At 30.9% G+C, this 12472-nt stretch overlaps 1 protein-coding gene and 1 long non-coding RNA gene across 2 annotated transcripts in view; one reads left to right on the top strand and one right to left on the bottom strand.

The window, feature by feature from the left end:
• LOC106460173 (plasma membrane calcium-transporting ATPase 2-like) overlaps positions 1-12472 on the bottom strand; it is a 222671-nt gene that overhangs the window by 47238 nt on the left and 162961 nt on the right. Inside the window, exons 11-15 of the mRNA XM_022386821.1 lie at positions 9328-9519; positions 7793-7995; positions 6517-6652; positions 3111-3217; positions 1283-1521 (exon numbers count right to left, since the gene is read on the bottom strand). Of these exons, the coding sequence (XP_022242529.1) occupies positions 1283-1521; positions 3111-3217; positions 6517-6652; positions 7793-7995; positions 9328-9519 (877 nt within the window). The remainder of the gene's footprint in view (positions 1-1282; positions 1522-3110; positions 3218-6516; positions 6653-7792; positions 7996-9327; positions 9520-12472) is intronic.
• LOC111085929 overlaps positions 1-12472 on the top strand; it is a 76033-nt gene that overhangs the window by 46227 nt on the left and 17334 nt on the right. Inside the window, exon 2 of the long non-coding RNA XR_002610694.1 lies at positions 1444-1556. This is a non-coding gene — a long non-coding RNA (uncharacterized LOC111085929). The remainder of the gene's footprint in view (positions 1-1443; positions 1557-12472) is intronic.

The following is a 12472-nucleotide window of genomic DNA, read 5'->3' as shown; positions in this document are numbered from 1 at the left end:
TTTTAAATCACCTCTGAACGCAAACATGATTTGTATGTATGACGTTTACATATTAACTCAGAATTGTAACTTGTTAATTTCTTCTTTAGTTCTTTCACAAACTAACAATGTTTGTATAAGTTGATTGGGATGATGTTCAGCTCTAGTTCAAAAACTAGTTCTTAAAATTTTTCTTTTTCATCAGATCTTATATGTATGCGACATTTTAATTAAAATGTTAGACTATTTTTAAATTTCTACCCTTTGAATGAAAGAAAATTTATTTCAACACTTACTTGGAAACATCTTTATTTATATATATATATATAAATGGACCTATAGGTGTTTGTGAAAATAAAATAAGAATTGTATTGCAGTAACCTCAGTTCTAATAGATCAATTTCTACTTTTGGCTTTATATTAGAAATATTTTCAAATTAAAAATTTATCACTTTTAATCTAATTGTTTTAAATGGCTAGTAGTTTTATATAAGATAGAGTTTATGCTTCCTTGGACTGATGCCAAAGTAAAAAAAAAAGAAAGATGAAAAGTGGGGGCACACCCTGGACTAGTGAGAGAGTTTATTGAGAATTCACTTCATTTCTCTCTCTCTCTTTTTTCCAGTCCAACACAGCTGCAACATACCCTCTTGCTCTTGTTTACTAATTTATCTGTGATTGTGGTGTTGTATTTGTTACTAAAGGTTGTTCTTGTGCACCTTCCATGATTTGAGTCTTTCTTCCTAATGAATTCAGAGATCGGAGAAATAAACAAACACATACTCTGTAGCTAGGTATCCTTTGAACCTCCAGTTAGAGGGCCCTAACTGGCTATTACAAAAGAATATCCATGAGTAAAAAAAAACACACACACATATAAAACATGTTAATGATTCTCATCAATTCCTATAATAATTAGCTTTCCTATTAGAATTAACAGAAAGCTTTACATAACATTTCACTCAAGTAATAGTAATAGTTTTCTGAAAGATACTGTACTTGTTTATAAAAATTAAAGTATCAATAACATCTCTAGGTTATCAGTAAAAAATAGGAAAAACAGAGAAGAAAAAGAATTTTAAGAGTTTTAGTCTAATCTTTATCCTTTATAAAACTACAGATCTTGATATGAATATTGAATACTTCATTGCTTTTTTTACTTCTAGAAATACTGATAGCATTATGTACTTTACTGTTATTCAGGCTTTTACTACATGATGCAATTCAGAGCCAAAGTAATATATCTAAAAGCTTTTAATTAGCATACAGTTAGGACAAACCTTATGAGAAAATTATAACTTACTTCTTCATAACTATTTCAGATGCTCCTTTTGTGTACACACGATACCCGTTACTGATATAAATGACTGTACTCATAGATTTCCTGACAGAGTTGAAAGTGTAAACTTTGTGAAGCCTTTCTTCTGGAATGTCATCCCTAACGGTCTGGTAATCTCTACCTAGATCCATCACAAATCCTAGAAGGGCACATTCAGTTTTGTTGCCCACTTGTTTGGGTAGTTCTCCTGGGCAGTCTGGTGGCTAAAAAGAAGAAAGGGACAGTTGATGTTTTGAAGGTATGAGAAACCTTTATGAAAAAAGTGAAAGCTGCAGAAAAACTATTACACTTAACATAAAATATGATGATTATTTAAATAAAACATAAGAAACAAATAACAGTTAAATAATGTTTTTAAGATAAAAAGTATGTATTGGGTGCAGTTGATTCGAGCAATATTTATCTAGTTAAACTATCAAGTAAATGTGTATGCAAGACCTTTGCTTTAGCTCTTATATTTTAATCTTTAAAAGGAAAATAATACTTTTACCTTAAAAACTTCTACTAGATTAGATTTCTTGTTGGTTTCAGTTTCATGGATTCATTAAATGTACAAAGCAAATATCGTAACTTGAAAGTAACTTTTTTCCCTATAAAAAAAACTGTTAAAGAGAATATGTAGACTTATAGCCCATTTTATCAAAAACTCCCCCAAATATCTGTAGAAAACCTTGTGTAACATATCATTAATTTGCATATGAAAAACAAAAACAAAAAAACAGATTGATCTTTCTAGACATTAAATGATGCAAAGTTATATTAATATCATGACTAGACTGTAAGAAAACATATAAGAACAAAAAAGTTTCTAGACATTAAATGATGCAAAGTTATATTAATATCATGACTAGACTGTAAGAAAACATATAAGAACAAAAAAGTTGGTGTCGACTCAGCAAGAGTGTAGTTATCAACACCCATTTCATTGACCGGCTAAACTAAGACACCTGTAATTACAATTTATCAATAATGGTAACTGCCCAATGGAAAAGACAATCGTATAAGTTGTAAAGTTATACAGATATCAAACGTGGCCTGATTATTTAATTCCTTTAATAGTTACCAGGATTTGTTTATCTCTAACCATACCTTGCAAAGGACATAACAAAAACTGTCATATGGGAAAAAACAGGCAATTTGGAAACTGTTTATCTCAGATAAAAGCAAAAAAGCATAGTTTCACTGGTATTTATGAGTGCAGAGTGTGGAAAATCAATGACTTGAACCATGTGATGTGGTCTGAAGAATCATGTTTCACCCTGTTTTGAACTGATGTTATATTAAAAATATGAAGAAAAACACATGAAGCACTTAAAAGTGCTTAAAATATCCAGACAACATTCTTTTGGCAGGGATTGAGTACTTTGATTTGTATAGAAAGAAGAGTAACATTTAGTGTTTTCCCAAACCTTCTTGATGATCACATACATCCCACACTGCTGAAGAATTAGTTGTTATGTAGCCTCAACAAAAACTAAATCTCATTAAACATCCCACACACAAAACAGTCATGTATACAAGATACAACATGTTATCTTACAAACTATGCTATTTTTAACAAAAGTGTTGGTACTGCTTGAAAGATATCTTAACAAAGTGAGAAATATTTCACCATGGAAATGGCAATTTTGTTTAGCAATATGATGTTGAATAGTTATATTTCTAAAATAATAAATCAATAATTATATAGCAAACAAGAAAGAATTATTTGAAAAAAAAAGAGTTTAGTAAAAAAAATCAAATGACCTATTTATATATGTACTATTAAAATCTATGAGCAAATGGCACTGACCAGAACTCGTGATGTATATGCACTATTCACAGCTATTCCAGTAATAATCTTTTCTTCAACATTTGGTGCTAAATTTTCAAAGCTTGGGGAAGTTGTGAATAAAGTCCCTATAACAGAAAAAGTTATGAAGTATATATATTTATAAATGTACACCTACCCACACAATGCATATAAATCTATACAGAAATGTATATACAAAACTCTTGGAAGTGTTATTTGTCATTCATGTATAAAATGTTGTTAATGGCTGCAACTACTGTTAAAAATTGTTCTGCAGTACCTCCAATCATGGTGTCAGAAAATTACTTTTTTATTATTATATATATATATATAGCAAGGTAAAATATATTGGTGTGTTGGACTAAGGATTATTCTACAGTACATGTCTGTGATATGTTACCAATAAATTTGATGATAAATGAACAGCACACACTCTGCTTGTTTTAAAATAATATATTCAAAACAAGTTAAACGTATGTACAAAAATTCTTTACATTATATATATCATAGTTGTATCTTAAATACTATACAGTTCTCTTCTTCTTGTCAAAAGTCCACTTCGGTCAATTCATTTGTTTTAGAATTAGCTGAAAAGCCGAACTATCTCTATTTTTTATCTTAAACACTATCAGTGTATAATTCACTTATTCCTTTTCCTCTTTTTCTTTTATCACAATAGTATCAGTGTATAATTCACTGTCGTTGAGCTACCCTTATAGAACAACCACCACCATGTCAAAAAAATTAAGAATACAAGCAGGTAAAAAATCTTTATTTTAATGTGTGATAATGTTCACTAATCTAAAATATGAAAGGTTAACTGTCATACATATACTATTAAATCATTCAACTAGGTAAAACACTAAATATAGGGGTTGTTTACAACCAATAGTAACAGTTTGCATTTTCATTCCTGCTTCTGGCCATTCCTGTGAACCATGATTATAAAGGTTAAAATGCTCTGACCCTCCTGTTGAAGTTCAGTTTAAGATGGTTATAGTGATGTTGGAAAAAAAATGGCCCCTTCTAGGAAGGTTATACAGAGGTTGAGTAAATTATATTAAAATGATTTTGGAATGTCACCACTTCATTACAGTCCAAGTCACTAAAATCAGTCACGTTCTATCTGTCTGATAAAAAAAATGGCTTCCTTGTAAAGTTGTCATGTCAAAAACATACCACATCTCCCTGCAAACTTTCCATAAACCATTTAGTGTATGAGATTGATGGTTTCTCATCACCATTTCAACAATCTGATCAGACAGATATCAGGTGACTTGACTGATATGTCTTTGTAAGGAATAGTTTGAATACCCATTTCATTCTGTAGCTGCTTGAGATATGTGACAGTTGAATGAATATGTCTTGGAAGCAACTAGTGTACATGTGATTTGTGTCATTGTTCCATACAGCAATTCTTGATTATGTTACATACTGTTGCCTGTGACACGTGGACAACTTTTGCCACTGATCTTTGTGTTGGTAGGTTCTCACCTGTTACAATACATAACAATGTGCTTACCATGGGTGACATATCAGTTGTTGCGGGTCTCTTTTCTGGATGGTCCTAGTCCCTAAAGTAGATCCATACTTCATTGTTTTTGATTGCCACTAAGATCAAACGATATTCTTGACATGGAAATTCTAAATCCTCAATCTATTTAAATCTTTATGATCCAAGTATATGAATATTATGAATAGAAAAAAGCTGTTATGTAGCCTTCTCAAAAGTGATCAATTTTCCATGACATCACACTGGTTATGAAATGCCAGAAAATGTCAAAATGTAGTTCTGATGCATACCATTCCACTGTGACTTTATATCAGCTATGGTTGTCACATAATTTGCTGATTTGAGCATTTAAAATGTTTTAGTATAACATACTCAACCATCTGTATCATAGGTCTTTCTGAAACAAAGTTCTCCTATCCCAAAATTATAAAAGCATGCAAAGAAAATGATATCTCTATTGTTGAACAGTATCTGTAAAGCAAGGGAAGACATGATTCCAGTACAGGGAAAACCAGAATATTCCACGAACAGTTACATATCACACACTTTAACAATGAAGAAGATCAGATAGCTTGTAACCAAGAGGTAACACAAGAACATAGTTGTCCAATGCAACTTAGGAACTTCCCTTCGAAATGTACATAAGAATTAGGTCTACAAAAGGCATGTTCACAAGCTCCTTCTAAAGCATACAGCCAACATATGATTAACAAGTATATGACAAATGGAAGTATATCAACAGCATATGTCTACTTAAATGTCTTCAAAAATCCAGGAAATTAATCATTATGCTACTGCTGATAAAACATTTCAGATGTGGTACAGAACATATTGGGAAGGTTTCCCAAGATATCTATGGTAGATCAAGTTACGACTGTAATGGTAAGGTGAATGTCCACACCATCAGAAAATTAACAAGTTGAACCCTAAATATTATCAGGCTAACTTACTGACACCACTTTCTCATGAGAGAATGTACTAACTTAAATTTTGCATTACATGCCATCAAATAATTCAGATTCATTTTGGGGCAGGTGAACTTTTAACTTTCAAACCAAATAAAACTGCATACATAAAAGCCAGTCATTTTTTGTACAGCACAAAAACCATAAATACTGTACATAACACTACAAATGAACTTCAGTACTATTTCAGTAACAGAATAAATCAACCTCCAAGATATTCCCAGGAACACATTCTAAACAGGATATTCAATTCATTAAAATGAAAACTTCATACACTACAACAAAGCAACCTCAATCTGATAGGTTTGAGTATCTACATCTCTTCTACAGAGGATTGTTCATGGTATATTGTAATTATACAAGAATGCATGCCTAGGTCTTACACCTGATTTCCACCACTAATGATGCTGTGTGAGATGACTCTGGTTAAAGACTTTTGTTTTGTAATGTATTTTTGACAGCAGGTGATCCCTCCCACACACACACACCTACTTTCTTTCCAAAGTCCACCAACCGTGCAAAAGGTGCAGAAGGTGTTGTCTTGAATAATTGGCTGAATGTTTTGTCGTGATAAAAAAAACCATACTTTACTGGCATCCAGTCCATACAAAGATGGTTTACCACAGGTGTAACCACTATGGCTCACTGCTATAGTTGGTACTTGCCACAGGCATAATCGTGGCTCACTGTTATGGTACTTACCACAGATATAATCATGGTTCACTGATTTGGTACTTACAACAGATATAACCATGGCTCACTGTTATAGTTAGTACTTGCAATAGGTCTGATGCTGACTCACTGTTGCAGTATATATATCACAAATATAATCCTAAAAATACAGTACTTATACTGATATAATCAAAAGTAACTTCCATTGTACTATTACCAACTGTTACAATATGTTTAATTCTGTCCAGATACTTACCACAGATGTAACTCTGAACAACTGTCATGCGGTTTGTAGTTAATGTACCAGTTTTATCAGAACAAATTGCTGTAGCATTGCCCATTGTTTCACAGGCATCCAAATGTCGTACCAGGTTATTATCTTTCATCATTTTCTGTCAATATAATGTATTGAAAAAAACAATTAAAATCACATTAAATAAAGCTGCAGTTATTATAACTGTTTCAATACATTAACATATTATTATCTTCTCCTAGCACTTATGTATAGGATGACAACATTAGTTTGTTACAGTCAAAAGCAGACATTTATTCTTTAAAGATGCGTGCAATTATACAATTTTAACTACTGCAAAATTTCTCAAATCTAATATTAATAATAACACACACACATATAGCTTCATTTGTTTGTCTTTTTAAAACAAAGCCACCACAGATCAAACCCCAAATTTGAGTGTTGTAAGTCCATAAATTTACTGCCATCCCATCAGGAGACAAATAGCTTGATAACATTCTTTCTAAATTTCTACTTTACTTCAATTGATATATATTACAATCAATACTGTAAAGATTAAAAGGTAAAATACAATAAAACTACCTAATTTTATGAACTTAGATCTAAATCTGCATTAAAAGCAAAGTTACAGTTGATCACTACTTATTCAATCACAAATTAACAGTGATGTGTCATTTATGATAGTTCTAACTTCATTACAAGTCAGTAAATATTATCAAAACGTATCTGCTAGAATTACTATTGTTTCTAATCTTTACCACCATTGAAATGGTGAAAATTGGTTTCTCAAAAAAGGATGCAAAAAAGCAAACATAACTTGTGGCACTTGCTCAGTAGGCCAGGAAATGGCCCATAAGGACAGAAAAATTGGTTCAAATCAGACATTAAAATTACTTAAAAAGTAGGAGACACTGAAGTCATGCAAACAAATTTCTGAATTTAGAAGAAAAATTAAAACCTTGGTTTAAACACTTTTGTACTTTCTTACACTATTTGCATTTTAGTCTTCTCCCTTCAGTTGCAATGAATTATAACTTTAGAATTAAAGTTATTTCTTGTAGATGATAAAAAAAACATTTATCATAAGCTTTTCGAAACTGAGATAAGTTGTGCTTATTAAAATGAAAAGTTAGAATGAAATCATTAAGTTGACTGTACAAGGCTAAATATTTAGTCACTGTTTTATTACAGCAAACATAGATATTACAAGTTAAACATATAAATGCTTACAGTAATACATGAAACTGATTCAAAATTTAGATAGGAATATATTATTTACCTTAACTGAATAGGCTAGCGCCAAAGTGACAGCTAATGGAAGCCCTTCAGGAACAGCCACAACCAGGACAGTAACACCAATGATGAAAAACTTGACTAGGAATTGAGTATAGTATGCTGACCATGATAGTTTTTTTATGACAAACATCTTGATAACAAAACGAATTATGAGGATGATAACTGTTGAAACAGCAATTGTGGAACCTGGGAATAAAAGTAATCAATATTAAATCTTTAAACATAATTGCATTATGTGAATGTGTAGATTATAAGTGTGGCTATATTATTTAACAGGACTTTGTTGGTTTCTTCTAGATTAACTGAAGTTCCTAACCACTCCTAGCAAAATCTGGCAAGCTCCATCTAGATTGAAAATAGTTTTTACATATTTTAAAAACAATTATCTCTTTCTTCCATTGAATTATATCTAGCTTTTTAATAAGTTCTAACACGATCTAGGAGGTTTTATTTAAACACAGTTCTTCCATTCTAAAACAGATTTAACATACTGAAATATACTAATTATGTCACTGAACTAGAAGTATTTATCACAATACAGATCTGTTCTACCAAACATAAGTTCTAGAAATGCTGTAGCTTTGTTCTTTAATTTCTAAGTTTACTTTTGTAAAGAGATTAACTGATTGCTTAACAGTTTTAAAGTTTTAAGCTTGAAAGTCACACAGAGGTAACTTTATTTCAAATTTTCAATGGGACAACTTTTTTATATTTCTATCTGTTGAAGAGATATTTTTTAAAAATTAAACAATCATTTCAATGTGTTTAACACACTTCTATTTGTTGCTTAATTTTCATACTACTGAACTTACTATTAAAATAAATGTCAAACATATAATTTATGCTTAGAGAAGCTAAATATTATTGGAAGCTTTTAGTAAAAACCTAGATGCTTTATGTTATATAGAAAATTACATTTCAAGCTTAATGAAATTAATAAATAAAAAGTAAAATTTAGTAATATCTGTAAAACATAAAAGAAGTAACAATTTAAATCACTTCTCTTAATAGAATGAATAAAATATACCAAACTGTAATAAAGTATTAGATAAATATTAACCTTTTGTGATCATAACTGAAAGTGTCACATTCAAGATCTTATTTATGATGTAGTTTGTACAATTTGTAATTTAATGACATAAGCAAAAAGCTTAGATATATTTTGTTATTTTTTATTTTCATACGAACTATTCTGAAAAACATTTTTTATCTAATTAATCCTACACACTCTCCTGTGGTAACTGATTATTACACGAGTAAAAATCAGTGTTATGACAGATGCACGAGAGTGAACAGTCACTACTATATTTATTTCTAGTATATAGGCTAAACCCAGTTCCACAATAAATATTTATAAATGAACTAGAAAAACATGGGCACAGTCACATGTAAACTGTTGATCAGCATTCAATTTAAAATAATTCAGTATGACAAAAATATAATGACAAAAGAAGGAGTTTGGCAAAAACACAACTGTAACATTAATGTTTTTTTTAACAAGACCTGACAGTTCTTTACCTGCATAGCCAATCTGAATAGCTAACTTAGTAAGTTTGGCCTGAAGTACAGACTTTTCCTTTTTAGCATTTTGATCTTCATCTACGTCCCTGGATAGCCTTGGTTCTGGAGTGGCAAGTGCCTCTTTACTATGGTTGTTGGCAGTGTTAGCATTGATTAAGGTAGTACTGCCTGATATTGGTGCATCCTCATCTAGATGATCAAAAGACATTTACAAATAATGAAAATATTTTTGTTAAAAATATCAACAAAACAAAAACTACTTGAAGTTTTCATTCCTTTTATAAGAAATGATTAACTGTTCTAAAATGATCAAATCAATAAGTTGCTGAATTAAACTAATGTATTTTTACAGTTCTTCTTCAGTTATAATTTGAAACTACTAAAAACCTTGTTCATGAAAAGCAAAAAACATCAGAAAAGATAGATAACTTTTTGATGGAACATTTAAGTTGGTAGTTGGCATAATATGACACCACAATTTAATCACTCAGTAAAAAATAAATTTAATGGTAAGTTATGAATCAAAAGAAAATTTTAAGCAAACTAAATATGAATTGCATAGATGACTTATGATTTAAAATAAAAAGTTTGTGCATACGGAATATGAAACATTTAAACTTGTTACAAATACAATAATAAAAACAAAACTGGTGAATTAACAATTAGATGAGTTATAAATTAAAACTAAAGTTTGTTTGTTGTTAACAATATAAGCCTATGGTCTTACTGTTGAGTCACTGCGGGACCAAAACTAAAGTTTTATGACAAATTAATTTAGAACAATTAGATTAACTAAGTTAAATTTTTTTATACAAATTGGACAAAAAAGAACAATTAGATGAGTTCATATTAAAACAATAAATCACACAAAACTAATATGGGATATTTAGATATGTTATGAATAACGACAATCATAAACTGAATATGGAATGACTAGATGCGTTATAAGTTAAAATCAAAAGAAAGAAAGAAAAATTATATTATTTCAAAATTAAAATAAAAGGTTAATGCGAGCTCAATATGCAAAATAATTAGGTTAATTATAAATCTAAACAAAAAGTTTTATATAAACTGAATAAGAACAATAAGATGATTAATTAAACTAAAACGTTCAGGCAAACTTAATATGTATCATAAAATGTGTTATTAAGTTAAGAAAGGTTCATTGTTTGTTTGTTTGTAGTTAAGCACAAAGCTACACAAAGGACTATCTGTGCTGTGCCCACCACGGGTATCGAAACCCGGTTTCTAGCGTTGTAAGTCCGCAGACATACCGCTGTGCTACTGGGAGGCAGAAAGGTTCATACAAACAGAAATGGGACATTTAGTTAAATTATCAATTAAAATGAAAGGCAAATTCAAAATTAATGAGAAGCACATAAGTTTTAAAGTTATATTAGACTTTAAATAAATTTCATATTCTAAAATTAAGTGACATTTAGATTAATGTGGTTGCCTTTCTAAGCAAGTTTTAATATTTCCAGGTAACTTAAACCTTCTATAAAATATTCATAGATTTGACATTCCTTACATACATCATTTTACATGTATATTCAGTATTGTAAATAATTATGAGAAATACACAGATAATACATAAACAAGTAATAAAACTGTCAATTTACCATTATTACAATACACTAGTATTTTGAACCTTTTTTTAAACAGAGCAGTAGACCTGGTTTTTATGCCACCATTAAGTTTATCAATGTATGATTCTTAACTATTGTTCCAGTATTACTCCTCACAATTCAGCAATGTTACTTGATATTTTTAGTTTCCAGCTAAATCCATACAGTCTTGATAAAATTCATATTGAGTTTCTGTGCAGGCCAAGCCATGTATGTAAGTGTTCAATTAGTCTCTTTTTCATTCAAGTATTGTTTTACTATAGTTACTGCATGCTTGGTTTGTTCTGTTGAATTTTCCACAAAGCTACATGAAGAATATCTAAACTAGCTATCCCTAATTTTTAAGTTAAGGACAAGAGGGTAGACAGCTAGTTAATATCACTCACTACCAAATATTGGGCAATTATTTTCTGATCCATGACCCCAAGGTGTTTTTTCTTTAGTGGTAATGGGATACAAACCACAGAACCTTAGAATCCACAGTGCCACGATAAGCCCTTCATAAGCCCACTAACTTGCTGGAAGATGAATTTCTGCATAATAGGTCTTGTTCCCTGAGGTAATGAAATGAACAAATAAGAATCTGAATACACCTATCAGCAGTCATGATACCAATTCTTTGTTGATCTCCAACACCATTGGCTAAAATGCAACCCATAGTTGCATTGGTTCCCCAGCATGCTTCATTGCAGACATTGTATGGTGATGACATTGACATTCTTTCCATTTTATGGGGCTAATTCTTCCATACCATTATAGAATGTAAATTTCAACACTATGGTAATGCTTCACTGATCCCTGTTGACAGTTGAATGAGCCAGGGTGAGAATACTTATCATATACTTGTACCAAAGGCATGTCATAAGGGTTCTGCTTGAATAAACATACTGATCAAATTTAGGACATGAAATAGCTGTCATGGTATCCCATGCAGTGCCTTAACTATATAAAAAGAAGCTACCAAGGAACTAGCATATGGTACTGGTATATAATACAATAAATCAATTTAATAGCACTCCACAAATAAACCTTGATAACAGTGTTTAACACTATATATTAAGTTTTGTTGTCATGCCATGGCCCAAAAAGCCTAGAGAATTGTCAGTAGAGCAGAAAGCTTGCATTAAAGCTTTATGTGATGCTGGTTGGACTCTCCGACAAATTGCTGCACACTTGCAATGCTCCCCAAAAACTGTCAAGTACACCCTAGATTGTGAGACTGAGACAAGTAAATTTGAAAATAGGAAAGGAAGAGGCAGGACACCTAAACTCAATGATACTGATGTTAAGTAGGAAAGGAAGAGGCAGGACACCTAAACTCAATGATACTGATGTTAAGTATCTTTGTTTATGCAGCCTTTGGGGCAGAAAGAAGACTGCAACTGATCTCAAGCATGAGATAAACAACCACATATCAAATGACAGAAAAGAGTCCAGATCTACAGTATTAAGAAGACTCAATGGGAATGGAATATTTGGTCATGTAGCACTAAAAAGAACCTTTACTTTGATCT

This window comes from Limulus polyphemus, unplaced genomic scaffold (genome assembly GCF_000517525.1).
Source record: "Limulus polyphemus unplaced genomic scaffold, Limulus_polyphemus-2.1.2 Scaffold722, whole genome shotgun sequence".
Taxonomy (NCBI): Eukaryota; Metazoa; Arthropoda; class Merostomata; order Xiphosura; family Limulidae; genus Limulus; species Limulus polyphemus.
The sequence above is the reverse complement of the archived record's forward strand: the minus strand, read 5'-3'. Positions and strand labels throughout refer to the sequence as shown.